The 26,462-nt window shown below is 36.0% G+C and overlaps 1 protein-coding gene across 1 annotated transcript; it reads right to left on the reverse strand.

The window, feature by feature from the left end:
• Positions 1-2,377: 2,377 nt before the first annotated feature.
• On the reverse strand, positions 2,378-3,467 carry LOC142349070 (glycoprotein-N-acetylgalactosamine 3-beta-galactosyltransferase 1-like). Its single transcript, XM_075400483.1, has one exon. The coding sequence runs from the start codon at positions 3,341-3,343 to the stop codon at positions 2,378-2,380; it is 966 nt and encodes a 321-aa protein (XP_075256598.1). The 5' UTR covers positions 3,344-3,467.
• Between the last annotated feature and the right edge of the window lie 22,995 nt (positions 3,468-26,462).

The raw sequence follows: 26,462 nt of genomic DNA on the forward strand, positions 1-26,462 counted from the left end.
AGAAAACAAACATAAAAACAGCAGCTGAACAGAAGGTATTAACAGTAAAGAATTATTTCAGAGTAATTATAAACCCGTTCGAGCTCCTAATAGATTTATATTGATCTCACAAGAGTGCCCGTGTCGTGTTAATTGTCTTTACTCAGACTCTGCGCGAAGACTAAAAAATCTTAAGAAAGCAAAAAAACGGGAAAATTACAATGTTTTAAAGCAAATGTAGTGTTGTTCTTTCAATCGTTTAAGGGCGCTCCAAAAAGGTAAATATCTTCTATTGTTTTTGATAGTGAGCTATGAAGATGACAAACTTTTAATCAAAATTCTAATTAAAATTCAAAACCTTTAAGAGGTGGTCAATTGATTTTGACAATGAATCGAAATGCTTGCCAACAGTAAAACAAAAAAAAAGTAAAGACTCGTTTTCCATTCTTCTTGCAAAGACAATTTTTGGCGAAGTCAATAAAAAATTTGTATAGCATGAAAAAAATCAAGCTATGGAATAGCAGGTTTCAGATAGCGCACATTAATGCGTACAAACTGATGAACAAGACATTTCCTACTTTTCCTTTTTAAAAAAAAACGCAGTTGCTACAGTTTTCTAGAGAAAAAACTAAACCTCTAGTAGCATAATACAAATTACGAATTCAGTAAGCAAATGGAATTTGAATCTGTAAGACTCTTAGCATTACACTGGAACAGCTAAACAGATTTATTAATTAAGAAGACATGTTGTTAATGGAAATATGCAGCAAAACAAGACTCACTCAAAATTTTTCAAATTTCATACATTGACACGTGATACCAATAAATCACTAACGTCCCAGATGTTTAGGTGTTAAAACCGTTAGATATGATTTGAAATATTTAAAACGACCCATTAATGCTTCCTATCTGCAGAAGCCAGACTTGTTATTAGAGAAACACATTAATAGGACTTTAGTGAGAACCGACTGTCAAACGCTGACAGCAGATCCAGAAAATGCACCGGTTTTTCAAAATAATTGGAAATCAATCAAAAATTCAAAATTGACGCAAGAGAAAGCCAATGAGAATAGCACTTAAATGGGCTCAGCAGGAAGCTGCTACAAATTAGTAATGAAACAAAAAATTCAATAAAAATTTACAAAAACGTCTTCAATTGGTAAAATTCACCAACAAGTCCTTGAGGAGCACAAAAATCAAAACTATCCAAAATGAGAACAACTGCATCATGTAGTAAAAACATTGAAAACATCAAAAAAAAAATATATAACAAGCAGATGTCAAATTGCCAAAAATGAACAAAAATTGGTCACAAAACAAAAATTTGTACAAACTTTGCCTGTCCACTATTGTCGAAAAAACTCAACACAATTGTTCTCTTTACCTGAATAATTTAACTTTTAACGACAGATAACTTTTAACGACTTTTTGGAGGATACTTTTTAGAACCCTGGAAGATATCTCTCTAATAACGGAAAACTGATGAATATATGCTCCAATTAGAAAGTAACAAATAGATTACAGTTGTGTACTGATCTTTATAACAACGCCAACATTTTTTTTTACTGTTAAATGGTGTCTTGAGAGTGAGACAGTGTGAGTTGAAATTATTCGTTCAAACGTAGGCCGTATTGGGTCGTTAGAAGTCTGCATGGCTCAGCAATTAAGGTTCAACAAAAGGTCAATGACTGACAAATTATCATTGCAGTTCGTGAAAAATCTGTGTATATCGATAGAACAGTTAACAAAAACTTTTAACCGTTTTTGTAAAAAAAACATCCATGGAGTTAGTTTGTTTCACCACTGAAAGTTAATTTGTTAGATACCAAAAAAATTCATATTATAATTCATATCAACCACTCAACGTAAGACCAGCAGGGCTATTTAAAGTTATAATAACACCATGATGATGCTGATTACTGTCAAAAGTAAGCTTGGCAAAAAATCAGGAAAAAACAACATTTTATGAATTTTGAAAGAATTTATCTATTACAGAAAAGATCAGCATAAAAAGCTGAAGCTTGAAAGATTTCTGGAAAAAATTCTCGTTGAAAAATTTGACAAATCTTGCTTAAAAACTAATTTCTTTTATCTCTAGACTTGTTTTAATTGTTTTGTACTAGTATGTTTTTTTTCTGATACCGCGTCACTTTTAACAGAAAGCCAACTTCGATAAAACTGTCTTGTGACAAATTTAGCAAAATTATATATATATATATATATATATATATATATATATATATAATTTTGGTGGTATAAATGCCACTGTGTATGCAGCAACTTTACTGCTTTTCACTCAGCGGTTTTGTCGTTTTCTCTTTTTTAATATTAAACGGCATTATATAGAGTCAAAATTATTGCAAAAATTGGTTCGAAATTTCTATTATGAAATAGTCAATCAGTTTTGTTTGAATTCTCTCCACAGATAATCCATATATAACAGCTCCCGACCAATTATATAATGAAAGGTAATGCTTTCGTTTGAACAACACTTTTCTATACCAAGTTTATTTATGGAGACTCTATAATATCCACTGGCTTTATTCCATCTAAGCATGAACTCGTTTTTCAAACTCTGCGGGTGGAATAATTCCCTTCCTTTTGAATCGACACAATCTCTTGATAACGTTATGCCCGATTGGACCAAACACAAGCCCAGATACACGTCATCTTTATGAGTGGCAAAATTTTCGTTTGCGCATTTTCCTTGTTTGAAGCCAATTTCCACCAGACGTTTTAGAGATTCTTTCCCCCAAGCGTAGCCAGATCCCCCCGAGGGGAATCCGTTCTTGACAGCGGGAAGTACCATTACAGATCCATAGAATTCAGATTTCCACGTGTCTTTCGTGTGTAAAAACCTTCGTAAGTTGTCCATTACGACATACGTGTCGTCATCAGCTTTGAAGAACCAATCAAACTTGTCCAAATACTCTGAATAAAGAAGTTCAATCCCTTTTCTGGTCTTTACCCAAGTCTCGCCCCACCCTGTTCGGTTTGTGACTGTTATCGTGGGAAATGTTTCATTGGTTTCGTCGCTCACATACAATGTCTTGTTGCACAGTTTTGACCAGGTTTGTTTCACATATTGAGCTCTCTTTTCTAAGTTCTTCGCACAAGTGTGCACGACACAAAGAATGTTAACGTTTCTCCAGGACTCTTTCTCCTCCCAGAGTTCTGTCAAGTTTCTAGCTTCTTCCGTAGCATTAATTGTTGCGTTTACATCTCCTCCCGAGATAACCAGTAAGCTTCGGTTCCATACCAAACCTCTGTCTCTGATAAAGTAGATAACTGTAGCTAGCATTAGCAAACATGTTAAAAAGAACAAAACTTCTATCCTTCTCAAACAGCCGCTGAGAAAATTCATATTAGGTTGGTTCTCAAAAACTTATAATGTCACAAATAGAGGTTCCTAGAAACTTTACGAAAATGCAAAGCGTAACTTTCATTAGTTTTCGGTGCGATCTGGATTTTAAAAAATATAATTAGACTCTTTTCATGCAAACAGTGAGAAGAATGACGTAACTATCACCATTTTCAATTAAAAATATAATGGCCTGAAAAGAAAATAAAATAAAGTATGAATTGACTTGTTTACGTTCTTCATTTAAAGCAATCAATACAGAAGAGAAAGTCAAAAAAATCATATATGTACGCAGACAAAAAATTGACTTCAGTAAGACACGTTTTGCGTTTTTGTAGTACCGAAAAAGTTTTTTTCAGTTATAGAACCGCACAGTTTTCTTAGGAATGCTTCAAACAAAGGGAGAAACATTCACAGAAAAAACGTGTTGCTTTTTTTGAAGCCTGTTCAAGATTACACAGAAATATCGCATTTTGGAGTTGAACGAATGTTAGTTCTAAAAATATCCTTTTCTTTGAATGATGGCATTTTTGATGGCTTCCATTTATATCTGCAACAATTTGGACTGAGTGCTAACACCTGGGGGGGGGAGGAGGAGGTGTGGCCCTGAGCAGACGTTGGGTCATATTATACTATGCATACAATTCATAATTTTTAACAAAACGCTTGCGTAATACTCCGTACGTCAGTCAAAAATCATGATTCCGGAAGACTTGATATTGAAAAGAGCTATTGAAACAGGAAAATTTCACACCGCCCCGATCGGTTCAGCGTTTTCAAATCTGCCCAGATATTACGTAATTTCAGTTACATTTTGTGAACTGTATTTTCGGCTATACTGTAGACTACCGTTGCATTACTTGATACTACATTAGACCCAATAACTAGTAGCTCAGCTTTGCTGTTTAACGAATTTGTTTCGCTCAGAAAACCAAGTAATTATAATTGAAACAATCAAACTTTTGTCGAGTGTTTGTTAATAACTCAAGTTAAATTTTGAAGTTCCAGATCCCATATCTTCAGCTATAGACAACTCTCCTAGGTGATTTCCCAGGTACTGGTCCTACCCAAAATACGATGCGAAAATGAGTGAATGGGATGGTAAAGAAATGAGGGGACATTTCTGAAACTATAACCCAAAATCCCCCCAAAACGATGTAACAGTCAATTCACTGAAATTTTTTTTGCTGCTCTATTTTTTGTAAACAATGAACAAAAATATTTTTCTCGCAAATTTCTTCCAATTAAAGTACCAATTTAAACCACATAAAATGAAATGAAATATTAAAAAGGGGACAATAATAACAGGGAACAAACAGTTTTGAGTAGAAACGTATGAAAACTGTCCAAAACGGAGAAAACTTTCACAACAATTAACGACCAATGTGTAATGTTTTGCCAACCGCAAACTAGTTAACTAACTCTACGTCACGTTGGAATACTCGAGTAATTGTTGAGAGAGAGAGAGATAATAGAAGGAACCCTATCAAAACTATTCTGACCAAAAATCTGCATACGAAGTACTAAAAAGTTATTAAACACCAGCGACTCACTTGTGAAGCCTTATATTTTTAGAACTCAGTCCAGACACTGGTTGATGAGATGAGTTGATCCCTTTCTGCTCAGACCCACAAAAGCACTAACACAGTAAAGAGCAGAGCAGTTTCAAAAAAGGCACTGAAAAAGGGTACAATGTATCTTCAAACGACCTAAAATTCATTAATATAATCCTCTTAATGCCCTCCTCATCAATAGCAAGCCACAGGGCACGTGCTATTGGTGAAGAGGACATAAAAAATATATATAAAAAGGAACATTAATTTTTTGAAGATAGATTGCACCCTTTTTCACTGCCCTTTTTAAAAAAATTTAGCTCTGCTTTTTTATGTGTTGATGTTTTTGTGGGTCTGAGCACAAATGGACAGATTAATCGTTAGTTTTTTTTTCCGTTTCAGCAAAGCGTTTGCTTCCTGAATTGGCTTGCATTCTTTGTCCTAAAAATTTTGGCGTTGATGATGAATTTTTAGCTGAGAACGAAAACGAAAGACCTTGAAAAAAATATTGATACAGATAGAGGTCAAAGTGCCAGGTGTATAAAAATGTTTATCATATTGAAGTTAACGAAGTATATCTATGACGTTGAATTTATTGAAAATTGGAATAGGGAACGTCACTAAAACTGCTGAATATCGCAGGATCTTCTGGTTTTTGTTAATATTGACTTAATATTGACAAACTTTTCGGCTATTTTTGACGTTTTTTCAGTCGTTTTTTCCATTTGTCGGACCAATTTTTAACGTTTAATTGCCTATTTTTGACCCTTTTTCGGCTATTTTTGACGTTTTTCGGACTAATTTTTGACGTTTTTTTGGCTATTTGTGATGTTTTTGGACCAATTTTTGACGTTTAATTGGCTATTTTTGACGTTTTTTTGCCTATTTTTGACTCTTTTTGGACTTATTTTCGACGTTTTTCCGTCTATTTTTTACGTTTTTTTTTCGGCTATTTTTGACGTTTTTCGGACTTATTTTCGACGTTTTTCGGTTATTTTTGACTTGCCAAGACATGGATTTAGATTTGCCAAGTCTTAAATCAGACTTGGATTAGACTTGTCAGGTCTTAAATCGGACTTGGATTTAGACTTGCCAAGTGTAAAAAGTGACATGATCATGGTTCTAGTCAGTAATGAAAAAAGTTGGATTTAGACTTGCCCAGTACTGAAATTGACTTGGCGGTAGGTCCGGGTAATATTGACACATCTTCGTTCTCCTCCTATTAACTTTGAATTTATTTAGTCAATAACGTTCTTGTTTTTTGTATTTTTTGTTGATTCAGAGAAAACGCAGATGCGGCGTTCAATTGGATATAAAGTTTTCAACATAAAAGTTTATTTTGAGATTCCACACCATTGAAGAGAGAAGACGCCCTCTTCAGAAGTGAGGGAAAACATAGACTGTTGGGATGACGGTCATTTCGAAGTGTTTGGAGGAAACAGTATCAATGAAGCAAATACGGAAAAATTACGCAGTGGTGTTGGAGAAAATGCAAAAAAACCTAAAGAAAATGAAGAAACTGCGTCTGCTTTTGCGTTGGTTTAACCTGTATTAAAATATGAAAATGTAAATTTCCCAAAAGAGTCACTTAATGAGCAACTAGAAATGTGAAACAATTTCAATGCTGCAGTCCTTTCAAAAAGATTCTTGGAGCATAAAAATCATCAGTTTAATACACAGCACTTGTACTTCTTTGCACTCCAGGCAACCTCATGTTTATGACTGAGTGGCACAGTGAAAAAGCTTCTGCTTTTGTTTCCCAATATTTTGTAGCTTTTTCACATGGATTTAACAAAGAAGGAAAATGATGTGCAATGTACGTCTGTACGTTTGATTGTTGCTTTTCTGAAGTACTGAGGAAATTCAATCCTAAATGTATAGCGAAGCAAAAGCCAATTTGGGCGGTCATTTCCAGTTGTGATTTGGAGAGAATTGGGAGCAAAAACAGTTTTTCGCCCGCCTAGAACAATTTACGAGAATTTTCCGACTTTGGATTCCAACGAACGAAGGGGAGTGAGTCATTTCTCAAATATCAATTCTAATAATAGTTTCCACCTTTTAAACCTTGGCATTAAAAATGACCATGGTATTGACAATGTTACGATCTTTTGTTACTCTAAACAAATACCACTGTTCTATAAAAACTTCATCTTTTGCAAAGTTTATTCAGTATTCATAAGGATGATCGATGATCGATTGCGTCATTGGTCATCCTTAAGGTTTCCGCCCCAACATTCGTAACGGTTTTAATAAAGTTTAAAATTGTTGGCAAACATCTCCATGATGGACAGTTTGCAGGAAAATACTATTTAATCACTTAAAAGTCTACTGAGAAGGGTTCCAAAAGTCTTACTTTGGTAACAGGCAAAGTTTTCCCTGGTCAAAACTGGACGATGCTGATAACGACAAACTGTTGAGACAAATCTCAACAAGCAGTTTTACTAAGATTGTTTTGATTCATAAAAGGAAACGCTCCATTTTGATACATTATTCTAGAAAGAACGTCCTGGACATACTTATCTAATTTATCTCAAATCTGGGCATTCTTCGCCACTGCTGCGAGGATCTTGTTTTTTATTTTTTATTATTCCATCCAAAACTTTGGTTCCCTCCGAACCAAATATATTCCAGAAGACAACTGCCCGAGGATGTTAATTTTTAAAAACAAAACCGAGGAAAAAAACTTTCTTGAAACTGAAGTCACTGCCAACTGAAATCACTGCCTGCGCGTGGATATAATTTTCCATTCGTTAAAGGTTAATGGTAAACCTAAACAAAAAGGACACAGTTGGTTTTTTCGTCCCCTTTTTTCAAACAAAGTGTACTGAACGATTTTTTAAAAAAGGTTTTCGAAAAAGGAACCAGAGAAGGGATAGTTTTCCATATTTGTTGCCCACATTTTTTAATTACTTTTCCCATATTTTATTTTTTTATTTATTTATTTAACTAATTCTTTTCAATATTTATTTTTTTATCTTTTGACAATTTTTGGTACAGCGCACATCTATAAGAAATAGCAATTCAAAAAAAGTGAACGCGAGGGACAAACGCAATGAGCAACCAAATTTGCCTAATAAATAAAAGATCTATGCGACAAACTTCGAGCAACTTGAAGTTTATTTGGAAGACTGAGACCAAAAATCACTTGCAATTGTTGTAACAAAAAAACTGCACTAGTAATAATATCCAAACTGGAGCTTATAATCTTTCAACATATAATCAATTAGAAACATGCAATTGCGATGGAACCGGTGGAGGTGTAGGGGTATTTTCATCAGACAAGTTGAGAATTATAGACACGATCAAGAGCAGTATACGATATGTTCAAAATTTAGGTGTATAAAGAGCTAACAAACAAGAAAAAATTTTTATCAAAAGTGTTAATAAAATGCCAATTTATCCACTTGACTAATTTCAAACTTCCTTTTGGATCACATAATGTCCTTAGATGTAACGAATCAAGACAAACACATAGATTTTTACTAGAAATATTTTTAAAAAAACAGAAACATCAAAAAATTAATAGAATTGTTGTCAGGCTTTGGACTAAAACAAATTGATGCAAACATAGTAGCACGTAAAACTTCTCTTTCTCAGACAGCAATTGATCTTTTTTCAAAAAAAACTGGCGGTTGCTGCGTTGATCAAAGGGCCATATCGGATCTTTGTTCTTTGTTCCGTATTTTTCTACAATAATAGGCTACAAGTAGACAACACCGAAGAACCTTTTTCCAATTACAAAACAATTTCACAAGCTCAACAAAGAGCAAGTCAGGAAAAAACAAAAATTATGATCTATTCCTCAAGCTGAGGGAAAATAAATTAATTTTGAAAGCAAAGATTTCATTGATAAAAATTCAGAAAGGCTACAAAATTAATTCGAAAGAAAAACTCGTACCAGCTATACAAAAAACCGCAAACAAAACGAAAAAAACGGGTTTGTCCTAAAATTAGAATTTTGGCCGCAAAAAACGGAACATTGCTTTCCAGAAAAAATTAATGAAACTGAAGAAATAAAAAAATAAGTACTGGGAAATAAGCAATAAAGTTAAAGCTGCATGTAGTTTAGCTAAAACAGATTTTTATGAACACAAAATAAGAAGTTAAATTAGGAATAAGTTTTTTTCAAGTTGGTCAAAAATATTAAAGTTGAACCAATGTCTCGTAAACGATCTCAAATCAGTCCAATTGAGCTAAATGGCAGTTTTCTTAAACTCGCAAGGAGATGGCAGAGCAGCAGCACAGACAACGCTCCTTCAAATATTTGAAACAGTTTCAGAAAACTATTTTTTTCAGGCACAACTACCACTGAAGCTAATGAAACAATAAAAGCTCTGAATAGCAAATGATCTACTGTTATGTTTGAAATCAGTAATGTAATTCTGAGAACGGTAAATCCTGCGATCTTCGAGACGATTTCATAACAAGTTTTAATCTCAAGTACTTTCCTCAAGTAATAAAAACGGCGAAGGTGACACGTTTTCAAAAGTTTGAGTAACTAACCCAAATAATTACAGACCAATATCTTTTTTGCAGGCACTTGACAAAGTGTTTGAAAAAATTGATATCAATTGCGTTATGTAGCTTTTAAGAATAAACCTTGTCAGTATAGGTTCGGAAGCCAGCGTAGCACCATCGAAGTAATCACTTAAGTGGTAGAATTTTTGCGATATAGTATAAATAATAATGAATCATCATGTTGTGTTTTTCTTGACCTCAGTAAACCCTTTGATTCTGTTGAATATGAGATGTCACACAAAAATTTGGAGTATCTGGAATTCTATGTCCATATTTTGTTCTATTCGAATCATACATAAGTGAAAGAAAGCAATTTCTTGTCCATAGGAACAGTTCAATCAGAAACAAGAGCCATAAAGGCAGTGTTCCTGTGTTCCTCAAGGGTCAGTACTGGGATCATTCTGTTTATTTTTGTTACTGATCTTCCGCTGTTATACGAAAATAGCAATACAACCCTATTTGCTGATGATGATACCTCATTCTACGACTCCCTAAAATAAAGGCGCCAAAACAGTGAACAAGATCTCCAAAAATGTGCAACTCGATTGAGGAAAAGCATTTGAATGGTAATCATAACAAAGGTAAATTTTTGTACATCAACTCTAAAAAACCAATGTCTTTCAATAATAAACAAGGACTTTTTCAATAATAAACAGAAACGATGAAATTTTTGGGGGTTTCCGTGGACAAAAAACTGTATTCTGCCGTTCAAATAGAAGAAATGACAAAAAAAACCTGTAACAATTCGTTTCCACAATTTTTAAGAAATTTTCTGTGGAAAAACACTTTACTCTTGTACAAAGGGTATGTGCAACTAATTCTGCAGCTTGGAGTCTTAGTGTATGTCACTGCGAATGTATCTGAACTTAAGAAAAATACTTGGTCCAAAAACATATATTAGGATTTTATGTTCTTTAAGAATTTTAATTGTTTTTGATCTTCGAAATTTTGAAAGCGTTTCGAAGGTCAAAGAGGACCTAAAAATTATAAACGCAGAGGAATTCCACCTCAATGAAATAATTAATATGTTTTGCACGATTCTTAGACAAGATTCACCACTTTATTTTTTGAATTACGACTTTAACAAGTTTGTATTAGAAAAGCTTTTAAATGGGAGGCTAGAAAAACTGAGCTTATGTTTTTAGTGATATTGACAACGATCACTAAGACATCTTTGGTAACGCAAATGCGCAAGATGTTTGATGCTTTCGCTAAACTAGACATTAAAATAATCAAAAAGTTGTTGACACTATACGAAACAGAACTTTTTAAATAAAGCTTAGGAGTATTTAGATACAAGGAAACCAATTGGTTTTAAAACGATTAAATCAATTGTGATACGGGTTAGTAAATTAGCTTTTCAAGTTATGCTTCATTTTGTTCAATGTTTTTGAAAAGAGACACCACTCGACAAGTTCCGGGGTATTTGAATGTCTCTCAAACGCTGACTGTACTAATGAGTTGCATTTTTTTAAGAGTTTGCAAACTCAAATCTAATCTTATCTATTCTAATCTAATCTTCATTTGCCATTTTGGGTTCAAGGGTTTAGTTTTTATTATAGGGAAGTCATGTAAATGGAATAGTAGTAAACCTTTAAATCAAAGACAGTTCAACAAGTGCTATTAAATCTGGTTGTCAGATATGCGGCAAATCAGTTTTTTTTCTGTCATCGACTGATTGATGCCATATCCAGACATGACAGGATCCATGATCGAGTTGAACTCTCTATTAAATAGCCATTTTCTTGCCAGTCGTTGAAATTTGCACTACAATATCAGAAAGTATTCCTGTTCCAGGTAGTTTTGTATCTCAAATAATAAAAATAGGTCACCGAGCATCTCTAGATATCTTGTCCTCTAAAACCAATCATATTATCAAGTTCAGTTTTCTGTATTGCAATGCAATTGCCCTTTGTATTTAAAGGTGGTTTTTGGACTACCTTTAAGGAAACTTTTTTGCATCCTATGACATGGCTAGCGGAGGGGTTAGCGGACACAGTAGCAGCCTCAAGGATACTCGATAGCTTCCAGTCGATTTGCAGAGTCAACGTCTGTGTAATTTCTTGTAGATCTGCTGAAATGTTTCTAGCCCGTGTTCTATAACTACTGTCTGAATCATACCGCTCAATCTTGGTTGAGAAATTAAGAAGGACGTACCATTTCAAAGGCTAATTTTACTAAAAGAAAGAAGCTGTTGTCTATTTTAGTTTTAACCTATTGAGTGATGAATGGTTCTAATTTTAATGTCCATCTGGCAGATTATTTATTTGTTCTGGTGTTTCCTGTATTCGTGAACTTGTATATCGCTGAGTCGAACACCTCGTAGAATCTGAATAAAATGAACACTGTAAAATGATCTTATTAATTATAGTATGTCGTATGTGATTTCTGGCGATTGTACTAAGTCATTTATTATTCTTTTTAATCTTTTCAGACTACTAATCTCAGAGATCTGTGACTTATTTTAAGTCATTTTGGCTTTTATTGAATCTTAGCAATAATACTCAGATCATAGAGAGAATAAAAGCTTCTGAAACGGGAAGAAAAATAAGCAAAAGCCAAAATTTGAAGAGATTCATTGGTAGTGTCAATAAGGTGTTTCGATAACGATTCAGAAGATAGGAAGAACGTAACCGGCTAAAATCGGACTTATTGATCTCAAACCATACCAAGGGTAGTTTAATCCTTTCTAAGTTTACGCTCAAGTAAAGGCAATAACCCTTTCTTCGATTAATTCAACTCTATCATTCGGGATGAATGAATCAATCTTCAAATTTCATCTTGAAACAAGATATTGATTCCTTCATAAACTCACAGCCCCTCTCTCCAAACCCCCAAGAAATTAGAGCTTCCCGATACTATGGGTAAGGGGGTTTTGGGGCGGCGTTATACATTAATGTCCACTAGTCTCATATTGATAGAAAGACCCCTTTTTCATTTAGATTTCCTTTTTATTTGTATATTGAATTTTTAAAATGACTGGTGTAGGTAAAATCAAGCAGAACTGTGTTTAGCGTTAATTTGCTTTGAAAGTAAAGATGAAAGAGTTTGCTGGAATCCTGCAATCGCCATCAACTGTACATTTGGACTTCTAGACTGAAAGAGTCATGGACATCTCAAAAAAAGTTGCCTGCCGATAGAATACTGTTACGGAACACGTGATTTTAAATAGTTAGCCTCTATCTGTTAGTATAACCCGAACTTGCGCTTGGGGGTGCAAAAAACATGCACCTACTCAGCAGTAAATACGTAATTTAAGAAAATTTACACCTCTCTTACAATTAAGAATCGACTATGAATTATCGTAAACCCTTAAAACAGGGAAGCTTGGTAATGTGCGGTTGCACATATTGTTCAGACCCCGCTGAACTAAATTTTGGCTTAATTGTTTACTAAATGACGAAGAGAAAAAATACGAAAAAACACACGGTTCAAAAGTAATTTTTAAATTAGTACAAAAACTGTTTTAAGCCCAAACCATCAATAAAATAAATAATGAGACTATGATTGGTGAGACTAAGATTGCTGCCATTTAAAATGTGGTCCGTTAATACCGGAATCTGACTGATCTCATTTTTTATGACAGCTTGGGTTACTTAGAGAGTTATATATCAAAAAACATTATCTAAAAAGACCTCCAAAACTGGCCTGGCCTTATAACGGGTGGCACTCAGTTTTGTTATTTTGAATTTTTGTTTCAATTTAGAATTTTATGATCATCGGGCGTAATTGTAGAATACAATAAAGGTTAAAGAAAGACCTTCGAAAAATTACAGAAATAGATACAGCCATATATGGCGCCGTACTAAATTTTGTAATTTTTCAGAGGAATGAAAAGCTATACCCAATACCAAAACATAAAGAAAAAATTAAATATATGACATAAGCGTTACGTTTAAAATCAATTTTAAGAAGTCAGACTTAAGAAATTGTTATTTACATCATATGGATGATACATCAGTAGTATAAAAAGCTGACAGGGGTCTCAACGGGGGGGGGGACACTATGTATTAAGATTGCAATGCGTAAAGTGTCCCCCCTAGGGGAGACAATTTTGGGACATTTTTTGCTATGCAAATTTTTTTGTAAGTTTACAACGCCCGTGGCACCCCCCTAATTTTTTATTTTAATCAAATTTTTGGAGCTTTATTCGGCTAATTCATTCATCGGTGCTATAAACTAGTTCAAACTCTTTGCAACTTTTGCAACTATTTTCCTGCCATATTGTGCAGAGCTAGACAAAGGCGCGTTAATATGTCCCACTTTTAAACCGCTTATCTCGCGATTTCTACGCACTATTGTTCGGCGCTGCTTACTCTTGCAAATTTTAAGCGTGCATTTATCCGATTTTAACAAAACCTAACCTAATTTTTAGCCAAAAATGATCCAAATTTTCGGTTTTTCGTCCCCCACTAGGTTTTCGCGGCAAGATCTTAGAAAAATTTGCCGACAGATCAAAAATTCAAATTATAGGAATCTAATAAAAGGTTGGGGGACCCAGGGATATCAGCTTATAAACATTTTTGGCTAAAAAACAGAAGGTGTAATTGTTTAAAAAAACTAGGTGTCTGACTGTTTTCTGTAATTTCGAATCATTTAACAGAACCACTTCTTTTGATTAACTTGTCGAGATTAATTTTAAACAGACCAAATTCTTCTATATTCATTGTTTTTATCGGTATTATATTAGTTTCTTCCTATATCAACGGGCTTTCTTCAGTAACGACCAGAAAGAGTACTGAGAATCAAAAATTGGTGATATAATGCTAAAAGGAAAATTTTTCTCCTATGACAATCAGAGTGACCTATTGAGGAGGTGTTTAAAATTTTCCACTGAAAATAAAGTTTCCAATTATATTGGTGGAATAAATGGATTGCACAAATTTTGCTTTAAAGGACAAAAAGTCTAGTTTTTATTGAACATTGAGGCTGAAGGGGGGATATTTGAGTCGAAAAAATATTTGCACCATACAATAGCTTGCATTACAAACATTTAATCAACAAAAATCAATAGCCATTTTTTTCGTACAATCTCAGATGACATTGACGCTGACAGCATAGAAAATATCGGAAAATATTCATATACCAAATTGGAATTATTTCACTCCTCTCACACCGTAAGTTCTGTATGGTTTTAAAGATCGCTGCATTTTTTTTTGTTTCCGGGAGTCATAAGTACCGGGGGGGGGGGGGTTAATAGATCCAACCAGCCATATAGTGATAATTTTCAAGTTTCAGGTTTGACATTCCATAGGTCTTTCACGGCTCAAAACTTATAATTTAGTATAAAATGCATTAAAGGTTTCGCGTAGTTTTTTTGATAATATTTCTTTTTATAGCTCAGTCAAAGGAGATCCATACTTTTTCACGTCTTTAGATTAAAGCAGACAGAGCTGAAAAAAATGTTGTCTAAAAGAGATTAAGTTCAGAGCTACTGATGCCACAAACGATCGGCAAGTCAAGTATGATTTTCTTTAGCGATTTACTTTTGCTTGTTACGCATTTTACACCTCCTCCCGTTCTGTTAAATCTAACTCAGGAGAAATTCTGGTAGCAATAACAGACTCAGTGTTGGTTGTCAGTGATGCAGTTGACAAAGCACCTATGAATTTTAAGAATTGGATGATATTAAATACAAATGCACTAAAAAACGCATAGCACCTAAGAATACTTTTAGAATTAGTCCTGCGACCAATTAAACAGTTTCTAAACAGAGGCTTCATTGATCTTCACATCTGTCATTGTGGGAAGTGCAAAAATCCTGAAATTTTTGAGCGACAAATCAGGGTTGTTCATGATTTGGGTAACGGACAACTACACATCACCTTGCGCAACAATTGAGTGAGAAAAATCTTTTTTAGTAGACCGGATATATGGGTAGAAACTATTTTTCAAGAAATCCGGTTCTACTGAACTTTATTGGGTGTAAAATGAATAAGAAAAACCCTGCATGTATGGCAGCCGAAAAGTTGACTTAATAAGTTGACTGCGACACAAATATTGTTGAGAAAACGAATTTTGATACAGTCTGATATGTGCAGGAAGAACTGTGCTCTGTCACACGCTGTGGCAGTTCAACCCCTCCCGGTAAGTAGGACTACACCTTCACTATATCTCACACTTCACGCGTGCACCATCACAAACTCTCACTATACACAAGAAATTTCTAGCCCAAAAAGGGGGGACGGTACAAATTTTACCTTTTAAAAAGGCCTATTGGGCTATATAAGCCCCGCTGCCAGTGTTTTTTGGACAGTATAGGTACAAATAAAGGATGAGACAAAACTTTTCAGTTTTGTATTGGTTCTTCAGTCTTCTTCGCTATTACTTTCAATGATTCTTGCTCGTCTTCTTTTTTTCGTTGGTGGTTGATCTTGCAGATTCTGCCGTTCAATTGTTACGGGGAGGTTGGCTGGTGGTTGTTCATCAGTTGCGATTGGAGGTTGGTGGCTGCTATCTGAATCTTTTATCGCTTGACTTAGAATAAATACATCGCAAGCTGCGTCCGTAGAGGAACCACTGCCCGAAAACTTTGACAAATTGTCAAAATCTACCAAATGTTCATTCGATTCGTCCTCGTTATAATTTCGCTGGTGAAAACCTGGTTCGAGAATTGAGTTGACACTTGTGTTTCGAATGCTATTAGTTTGTGGAATGTTTGCTGAGTGTTGCGTTTGGTGCTTGTTTTTCTGCTGGTTTTTGTTTTTTACCGGTTGCGAGCTATCCTGGGCCTGCTGCGAGCTCTCCTGGGCCTGCTGCCAGCTATCCTGGGCCTGCTGCGAGCTATCCTGGGCCTGCTGCGAGCTATCCTGGGCCTGCTGCGAGCTATCCTGGGCCTGCTGCGAGCTATCCTGGGCCTGCCGGGAGCTAACCTGGGCCTGCTGCGAGCTGTCCTGGTCCTGCCGGGAGTTATCCTGGGCCTGCTGCGAGCTATCCTGGGCCTTCCGGGAGCTATCCTGGGCCTGCTGCGAGCTATTCTGGGCCTGCCGGGAGCTATCCAGTGCCTGATGACCGCTTTCCTGCTCGCTTTTGCTAAGATCATCCAGGCCCCAATCAGGTTCATTCACTATTGCCCGGAAAAACATGTCTTCTTTTATTGCTCTGTGACCATAGGGCAGCGTTGAAACTTGGTCACTCAAGATGAAACGTTTGTCATCGTAGTCTGACGACTTTTGTTGACAACATAGGTGTGAAGCATGTGGTTGCTGGATGCTATTCGGGTGTTGAGCAAACGCACCACCTCACCCCCCAGGAGAGTTCTTTTGTACAGCTCATGTGTCATATTGCGGCGTGCATCTTTTGTGACACTCTTTGCTGACTGCTTAGCGGGACCTGAAAAAAAAAACTTGTTTTGTTTCCAACTCATTCTAGTCTTCCTGCCTGCAGTAAAAATTTTATATGTATGTTAACGTCTAGAAAATGCTTGCTTTTGATGAATGTCTTGGTTTGTATGGTGCAGGAGTGGTAGTGAAAAGGACTTATACTTACCGTCGGCAAGCTTGATGGAATACAGCTTAGACTTCAGTCCACAGAATTCTGCAATTGTCTTGCTACCCATCTCAGCTTGAATTTTAACGTGACACGGGCATTCTTCCTGCTGTACAATGGTGCTGAGGTGGGAAGTTTGAAAAATCAAACTGTTTAGCGACCAATTTTTTCCGCTGTAGATCCGCAAAAAAGTCTCTCGAGCGCACTTCATACACAAAAGAGTCTGTGTCTGAATAAAACAAATTGCAATCAAAGTTTTTTTCATGATTTTGTAGTGGAACTCGAACATGAACTTCTTCGCCAAACCCAATATACAGGCACCCACTATAGTTGGCTTGTCCCAAAGTATTTCCAATTGCTGAAGACATAAAGTAACAAGATCTTCAATAATGATCTTCGACGAGTTATTCTCAAGCTTTTCTGTCCACTTCAAAGTTTCTTCTTCAGTGCGGGTCAACTTTATTTTCAAACGGTTGCGTTTACCCTCACAGGTTTTTCCAAACGATGAGTTGACCATCAATTTGAAATATTCGCTTCAAATTTATTTTTTGACTGCTTCCGTTTTTCCGTATTCAGTCTCACGTAGGGGGCCAACCACTTTTCTTGTCTGAATGATAGCACTCGATGAAGCTGAGTTATTACCAATCCCAATTCAACATAGAGTTTCAGCGTTTGATAGTGCAGTGTATAGTTTTGTTCATCAAAAAGCGTCTGAATGAGCTTTTTAACCTGAGGAGGTTTTTTGATTTGCATCTCTTCTAATAAATCGCATTGATATTTACTCAGCCAGCAGTCAATTATTGCTTCTTTTGTGGGTGCCATTCAAAAATCTGAGTGAAGGTCATGCAAGCTATCTGGATAACTGAAGTCTACTTCAACAATATATCCTATTTCATCCTCGTCCGGTGTTTGCAAGATTCGATTCAATATTTCCTGTGCATTTGCGTCGGTCCATTCGCTCTTGTCAAATAGTTCAAACTCACAAAGAGGAATTGGGAACTTTTCCATGATTCCACCGTAGAGGTTATTTGCATCAATCATTACAATGAACGAAGAAATATTCTGCGGCTTGTAGTCCGGCAGAAACTTGTTGATTGCCCTACAAACCGCTTGCTGTATACTGAGCGCACGCCTCCTCTTATCAAGCTCTCCACCACATCGAGATGTTCTCTCTCTGTAAGAAGATGGAGATCGGGGCTGCAAATTTTCAGCATGGCATCACCTGACAAGTTAGATGCCGTGTAGTTTTGACAACAATCTAGTCCATATGTCTTATAGCATACCTTCCGGAAGCATAGAACTACAGCAGCAAGAAGAAAAACATCTGTTTTCAAGTACAAGTTGTAGTACTCCCCAATATTCTGACACTTGAATATATTGAATACTTCAACTGCCCTTGCGTATTCATCTTCATTTACTGTGACTTCATACTGCTGCAAGCTATTTGACCACAAATTGCGCAGAGGAAGCTGAAGCTCCTGCAGTTTTTCGAAATTGTCTATATAGCAACAAGGGAACGAACTTTTTTGTTTCAACAGTTTGACTTATGAATCGTGCCATTTTTCGAAATGTTGTTCAAGCAAGTTGAATTGGTCTGCTGGCAAATTCTGCACCAACTTGTCAATTGAGGTGTTCCTGATTTTAAATAAGTCCAGAAGTCTGATGTATTCATATTGACTGGTTCACAAACCTTTTTTGTTTTGAGTTGTTTTGATGTGAACTCCCATTTGCAACGAGATGAATTTTTCGCTTGTGCTGGGTACAACCGAAATGGTGTTCATCTCATTTATGTTCTGTAGTGCAAGCACTACATGGTGAAGATCATAATTCGCTAAGTTTTGGGCAAAGAGGGGGGTGTAGTTGAGAGTTCTACGTTTCAAGTTACACTCTGCGTGAGCCCATCCTAAAAATTTTCCCTTGAAATGACAATGGTCTAGTACGGTTGGATCTTGAGCGCTTTTGTTCAATTCGGTGTCACATATCCAACACAAGGTAGCGTCTTGCTTGGCTGATGTTACTTCACCGGAAAAGTTTTTGTGTTGTCGCTTCACATCATAAATATCACTAGCAATTCTTTCAAGTGTCTTGACAAAATCTTTCATCATATTCGGTCCGCTTTTTATATCAAAGAAGAAAGTTTTTTTTTGATCCAGGACAACAAAAAGTAAAGCATAGCTGCATGAATTGTGCTCTTTCAGCGCTTTCATGACTGAGTTTTTCCGACTACTGCCAGCAACGGGTTCAATAATTGACTCGAGATCAAAAAAACCAACAATTGGGGCAGACCACCGGGCTTGAGAATTTTTGAATTCAAAGTTTCGATGCTCAGTTTTTGGCATTCTTACTATTGCTTGAGTGTTCTGATGACAAATTTGTTCATGTTTTTCATGTCTACATAGTGAAGTACTGATGTAGAAACAATTGCGGCATAAATGATTGTCTGCTCGTTGAATTAATTGCTTGTACTTGTGAATTTGTCCTTTGATGTTGGTGAGAAGAACATGGTGATGCATTGTTCCATCACTTAGCAAGAGCAGATCGAGGTTGAAGCTGAAATTTTGATTTTTTGAAATGCAAAACGGTATCAATTTGTTGTTCGAGTGTCTGAAAACGTTGACGCGAACATTGTTCAGCTGCTCAAATTTTTCAATTTGATGGAAAGCCATTGGTATCATAAATGTCCCAACGGGTTGTTTTGCTCTGGGGTTTTCCGGTCCATACATTATGGGGTTTTCTTTCTGTCGCCAAGATGCATTGTCAGAAAATAGTTTGGGTCCAATGGTGTTATGGTATTGAGCGGTGTAGCAGTAGAGGAAGCATTTCTCATCCTGTCGATTGCAAAAGTTGAGCAGATAGCTACATCTAGCCAGGTCACCTGGAAGTGCTGAAAAGGATGATGCAGTGATCGGTGTTGTTCGGACAAACTGTATTTCTACTTTGTTAATTCCATCTACTCTCCACCCGCTTCCATACGAAGCGAAGTTGTTCAATGCGAGAAGCATTTGTTCAACCATTCCAGAGAAACACGGTTTGCTAAAACCTGTGAAGTCAACGCGTTGCATTTTTGAGTTGACAAAAAAATTTATCCGGTCTGATTGACTGTTCTCACTTTCATCGCCTGAGGGCTTAATCAGCTCTATATTTGCACTGAATTGTAGTTTTTGTGCATGAGTTTGGGTGTTGAGTTGAACAATATTTTCAATCTCATCGCGCTTGCTCCTCATAAAACTTAGCAAATCTATTTCATGTTGACCCACCGGTATGTCGTAGGTTCTCAGCACTCCATTGAATGCTTGTCCGGTGTGAAGAATGCCACAATTTCGATTGTTTTCTACGTCAGCGTTCCATACTGGTAGTCCATGATTATTGTTCATATGCTCCATGTATTTGAGGTTCTCGGCAAAAAACTTGTTGCAGAATAGACAATATCGGGAGCGGTTTGAAATATGCTGTTGTTCCAAATGTGCCTCGAGCTCCACGACTTTTTCATGAGCAAATGCGCACTCATCGCACGTGAATAAGTTTGTTTGTACATATTGTTTATATACTACCTGCATGTGCCGACGTAGGCTGCGTTTATCCGAGAGATTTTTCTGACAAACAGTGCACTTCTCAGAATTCATTGCAGCGTTTCGAAAAGCAAGAAATGTAAGGAAGTAAGACAGCGAAAGCTGGAGAAAATATGTTTTTGGAAAAAGATAGTTTTGTGAGTATTTTGGAGAACATGTATGAAGAAAAGTTTAGATGAATTGATTTGAAATTAAAGGCAAAAAGCAAATGAGAAAAATCTTGGTTGAAAAGGCTTGGTTGGTCCACATTTTTACATCTCTCTCATCCAATCAGAGTTCGCGTCTTTTTTGTTTGCTTTTAGAACTGAAAGCTACTGCTCCACAAACATTGGTTGAGAGCAGCAGGTCTCCCAGACTGTTGTGCCAATAACAAAATTTCAATTGTCTATCTGTTTGTCTAGTTTTTGTAGGCAATCAGTTTTACTCCTGGTTTGTCTACCCAAGTTTTTCTCATTTAGATACCACTTACTAGCAACTAGAGAATTGTTTATTGACTGTTTGTCATGATATCAAAGAATCCAAGCTTCCTTTGGTTTTATTATTAGCCCAGTATACTTTTGCATATTTGTTTATAGCAATGTTTTACATAGTTGCATGCTCAACGTCTGAGATTTTTAACAACAACTAAAAATCCTAAAAATTTTTATGTTACATCTTGTTTTTAGATGAATCATGAAATAAATTTAATTTAATAACTGGTTTCAAGATACAAACACAAAGTTTTTATGTAAAAAATGGAACAACAACAAATACAAACTTCGATTTTTACAATAAGTTTGCAGAATGTTTTTTTTGTGTGTTTTAGAGTCGAGCTAACATGATTGTCTTCTTGACGGGGGCATAACATTGATCCAATGGTGGTGTTTCATCAATGCTGGTGTTTCATCAATGCAAAAAAATTGCTGGAGAGCAACGGGAGGCTTTTTTCTGGGGTTCTTGTTTCTTCACTTGGCAACTGAGGCTGATCGAAAGTCCAAAAATTTGTTATTTGCTCAACTTCTTCTAGCTGCCCCAGTTGATTCTCTCAAATTTCAATGCAATCATGATCGTACTTTGCAAGAAGTTTTTTTGTTCGTTTTGCCAATTTTTTCACATCTTGCTTCTTCGTTTGAATTGGAGTAATACATCTATAATTTCGATGGGCATATGGAGACTCTTCTTGTCTGAACAATTTCTCAGTTTTTGTAAGCTGAAATAAATCGTTTTCACAGTTTTTGTAAGCTGAAATAAATCGTTCTGTTTGGCATATTCGAGAATTGGCTCAATGTAATTCAATGGAATAATAAAGCTGTTTTTCGCGTGCCACAATTCTGTCTTGTCATCAAAGCTTCCTTTCACAAGGACAATATTTTTGAAGTTGTGACACATTCGCACAAGTGTTCGAGTGTCTCGCTCACTCTTTTGAGCGATTTCTAAATATTCAGCAGCCATATTGCAAGTGATGGATAAACAACTGCGATGGTCTTTTCTACTAATTGTCAGGGTTTAAACAGAAAGAACGCAAAAGGTTTTCTTTTGAAGGAGAATTTTATAAATACAGCGAAGCCACGAACCAATTCTAGAAACAACAGAAATGAAAGTTTGCATTTAGTAGGTATGGAATTGAAAGGAAAATTAGGTTCAAAGTTGAAAGCCATTTCTAGAGAAAAGTTTAGTAACAAAATACACTTGCACTAATGTAATAAGGTGCCAGAAAACTGAAGAGTTATCACAAATCTGATATTGAACAATGAATGAGAAAGAGCAATGGCGGAAAGAGTGAAAAAATGTTGCTGATCGATTTGTTTATTTGACTTAACCACTTCATCATTATTCCATCATGTCTATAAATAAAATTACGATATATTGACTTAAGCTGAACGGGGGTGCTCTCGGGAAATATATATAGACTCCAGGAGGCGAGCTAGTTTATCCATTGCTAATGAAAATTTGTCAGTTTTGAGATTTAAAGGTCGGGACTTGTAAAACTGTTTTCTGTTATGATATTTATAATGCTTGGCCTGGCGATGCTGCATTAATGAATGGAAACTTTTAAATTGTCTTGGAGAGTTGTGACATTGATTGGGTCTAGATTCAGGGTATATTTTTTCCGATCTTTTCAATTTCATATTTTGTATAAACGTCATAGCTGATATAGAGGAGTACAAATTTTTTTACACGCGCATGTGGATTTGTTTGCTCAGCTGTTATCTAGACATGCTTGTCTAGACATGTTGGCGTAGGTTTTGAAATTGTTTTTATTCCAATACAGTAATTTATTACTCATTTATCGTTTCAGATTACTTTGATACAGTTTGTCTCAATATATGCAACATTATTGGTAATGTTTTGAAAAGGATGCTCTGCACAGCAATTTTCATTTGGATCTGTCACTCAATGAAAAACGGCTTGTTAGGGCTGCTGTTAAGACAAATCATGCCACTGGGACCTATTTATCCTTGAAATTGTTCAAACGCGTTAGTGAAGTCGATTGGGATTTCAATCAAAAAATTACACTTTTGGCACGAGAATTTCAGTTGCTATGTCAGAAAATAGAAAAAGTGGAACAAATGCTTGACCAACCCATTGGCCTGATCGATTCAATTCTAAAACCGGATTCAACTGATGACTCAAAGCGTCCAGCAAAAAGAGCCGGCAAAACACCGACTCAGCGGCAAAAGAAGATAGCAAAAACATCTGTAACGGTCAATGAGGATTCGGATTAATTTCCATTATACATTCATAATTTGTTGATTAGCTTCTTTTTTTTGTTCGTTATGGTTGAAGCAATGTATGAAAACAGTACAGAATATTTCGAGAAATTCCAAATACGTTTCAATTACAATATTTGTGAGACTGAACCAAAACTAGAAAACACAACAATTGCAAGTTTTGCTTATGGTTATCATTCATCTGCAACAGTTATCCAAGGTTGTATATTTGGCTCCAATCATTATCATGTTATGTATGAAATTGGTTCGCAGGATGACAATATATTCAATTCTTCTTTATGTATCTGCGGTGACACCGTGTCTCGTTAACTGTTTCAAATGACTTATTCAGCCTACGCAAAAAGACTTTGTTAAACGTGGTGCAATAATTTCACGTCTACATGTTGCTGTTGAGTACCTTTCAAAATCAACTTCTTCTTCAGTTACCAAGAACCAGAAGCAACTTCCAGCACCCTTGAATGAGACAACAGTGAACTCTATTAATACTTTTACGGCCAACAAACGTTCTACTACAGTCCCTGATGTAACTATGAACGATTTTGCTAGCTTATGCTAGGTGAACACTCTTCAACTCTTTATCAGATAATGGATATTCTGCTTAGTGGCAACGGAAGTTTTGTGCGAGAAAAATCGAACACTTTCAAAGCCTTTCAATTTTGTAAAAATTGATATTCAAAAAGTGTTGTTGTTTGAAAATTAAATTAAGTTTTACTAAATGTTTTGCAAAAGCTAGCAACTCAGGTATAAATGGGAATTTCTCACTATTAAAATAATGAACAAAATATTTGCAAATAAAACCACAAAGCTGGGAGTCTGAGGATTGCAATGGAGACTGAATGTCTCTTCTTTGATCAATGATATCTATCATTATCTCCAAGTCTTTACACAGTTGTAAACGGTTGAAAATATCCTTGTAGGGATTCAAGGGTAGAGCCAATGGATCTGCAAAATTTTTCATTGGGTCTCCATATCGTTTAGCTAGCACTATCCAGTGGGTTCCAATTGAGTTGGATCGTGAGATATTAACAATAAAAAATGTGTTGGTCTGCAAGTTCAGAGGATAATTATCAGCGGCATAAACCCCTCTGAATTTGAATTTCAGATGTTTACATTTTTTTTACTTGAAGATGAATTTGGTCTTCGTCCATTAGTATGTGATCATGGGAAGAGCGATTTTAGATGCGTTTCTTGCAGAGTCAATGTAGATCGTAGATGCTTTTTCCCCCAAGAAAAAAAATTTCAACGTTATGAGCTAACGCTGCATCGACCTTGAGTTCGACAGACAATGATGAATTTGTGAGTTCTGGATGAATAAATTCACGAGTTGCGTCTTGAGTGCTGGTCAGATATAATAATGGTCAGATATATAATGGTCTGCAAACTCACTCAGAGGTGTTCCGTGGCCATTTTCTACATAAACTAATGCACTCATTGAGTTGTAGTACAACCTCTTGTTATCAGTTGTTGACATTGGAGTTCCAGCCGTCGCAAAACCAATTTTATAAATGGTTATCTCTCTTGAACCAAATTTTTGATGATGGAATGGATTATCGGTGTTGGTACCGATGAATGCTGTACCAACTCATAATGCATCAATGACTCTTCTGATTGGCTCTTTAGTGAAAATATCCTCATGTTTCCAGCTTTGTTGGCCTGTTATAGCCAAGAATATTTTGGTAATTACTTCATTGTATCGATAAATTGCCGGAGTTTTCAATAATATCTTCTCAATTGCACCTACAACATTATCGGACACCGTCACTTTCCTGATAAATAAATTAGCTTCATCTATTTTAACCTTGTAGTGTTTTGCTGGGTCCTCGCTGATGACGGCAAAATCATCTTGAGATCTTCTCAGTGAAATAGGTAACCTAACTTCACTAACCAATTGTTTCTCACACAAAAAAAATGAACCGCCAACTTTCCATATAACGTTATGAGTGCGGATTGTCGCACTATTTTTTTTCTTATATCTGATATTGCTGCTGGAATAGTGCCGGGGTTTTATTCATACTCGTAACCCTGACATTTTAGCCAAGCTTTCTTTGCCGTGAGAGAATTCAGTTCCTATGAAACTTTTGTGTGCATAGTGTCCATTAGCTGTTGAAATTTTGATACCATTTGCAGAAACAGTACAGTCGGCGAAAAGCGAATGAAGGATATTATTAGCAAAATATGAAAGATCACTGGCATTTGCGTCACCATGTGTGTCGCGCAAATCCGTTTCATCTGTTTGAAGTTTTCGACACTTGATCTCCAGGTAAATTTGTTGCAAGTCAATAAAATTGTTGCGATCACCAACGACTTCAAATTCCAATGATGATCCCGAAGGCGAATATAGCGGTCCTGGTTTTTGCTAGAATGATTGATCAAATGTTACCAGCAAACGTGGTTTTTCAAATAAGTCTAAAAAACTGTGAGTGGCTTCAGATGGTATTACAAAATTAGTTCGCATTTTCACTCGAGAGAAAAAAGTCCAGACGACTCCTTTTTGGACGGGGTTTTCGAGAAATGATTTTTCTGGTTGAGATTTTTTGTTTTTGGTTTGGTCTCGTGCATTGTTGTCTCCTTTGTCGATTTATTTTACGACCTGATGCAATACGTGATTGAAGAGATCCAACTATTTGTTTGCGAGCTGTTTTGGCCACTGTATTTTTCAGTGCTTGTTTTGCTGACTTTCTTTCGGTTGCAACTTCTACTAACTCTGGTGCTCCCTGAACCAATAAATCACGACCAATCTTTTTTGCTGCGGGCCAGAAAAGTTTGCGTGCTAATAGCAGAGCAAATCTTCCAATACCTGCAGCAAGGGCTCCAAAACCACTGCCTCTTTGTCTCTAGTGTCCTGAAAAATGCGGCATTGATTGAGATGCTTGATTGCTGTAGTATGCCTCCATATCAAATATTTTTTAAACTGACTATAACTTTTCGGGTTCCAGTAAAAGGAATCAGTTTTCCAGTTTCGTTTCTCAACTCTACCTGGATGTTCTCAATGTTGTTTGATAGTATTGGCTTGTGATCCAAATTTTTGTAGGACTTGTGGTGTATGGGTGTCACTGTGTTTATGCTACCGTTTCTCAAACGTCTTTCAGACATAATAACTTTATTACCGGAGCTCTCAAATCACCTACGTTCCGATGTTCAATTATTTCAATGTATACAAATATTAATTGTAATCCGCGAGTAATATCAACTGGAAAATCTCCAGCATCTCTGTTCAAAGAGTTGCCTGCATTTTCTGACTTGTAACCAATATGAATAAAACCATGATTCGAAATATCTTTTA

The sequence above is a fragment of the Convolutriloba macropyga genome, chromosome 11 (assembly GCF_964194025.1).
Source record: "Convolutriloba macropyga chromosome 11, txConMacr16.3, whole genome shotgun sequence".
Taxonomy (NCBI): Eukaryota; Metazoa; Xenacoelomorpha; order Acoela; family Convolutidae; genus Convolutriloba; species Convolutriloba macropyga.

Coding starts and splice junctions, on each gene's coding strand:
- LOC142349070 (XM_075400483.1), bottom strand. CDS start 3,343: ATGAATTTTCTCAGCGGCTGTTTGAGAAGGATAGAAGTTTTGTTCTTT.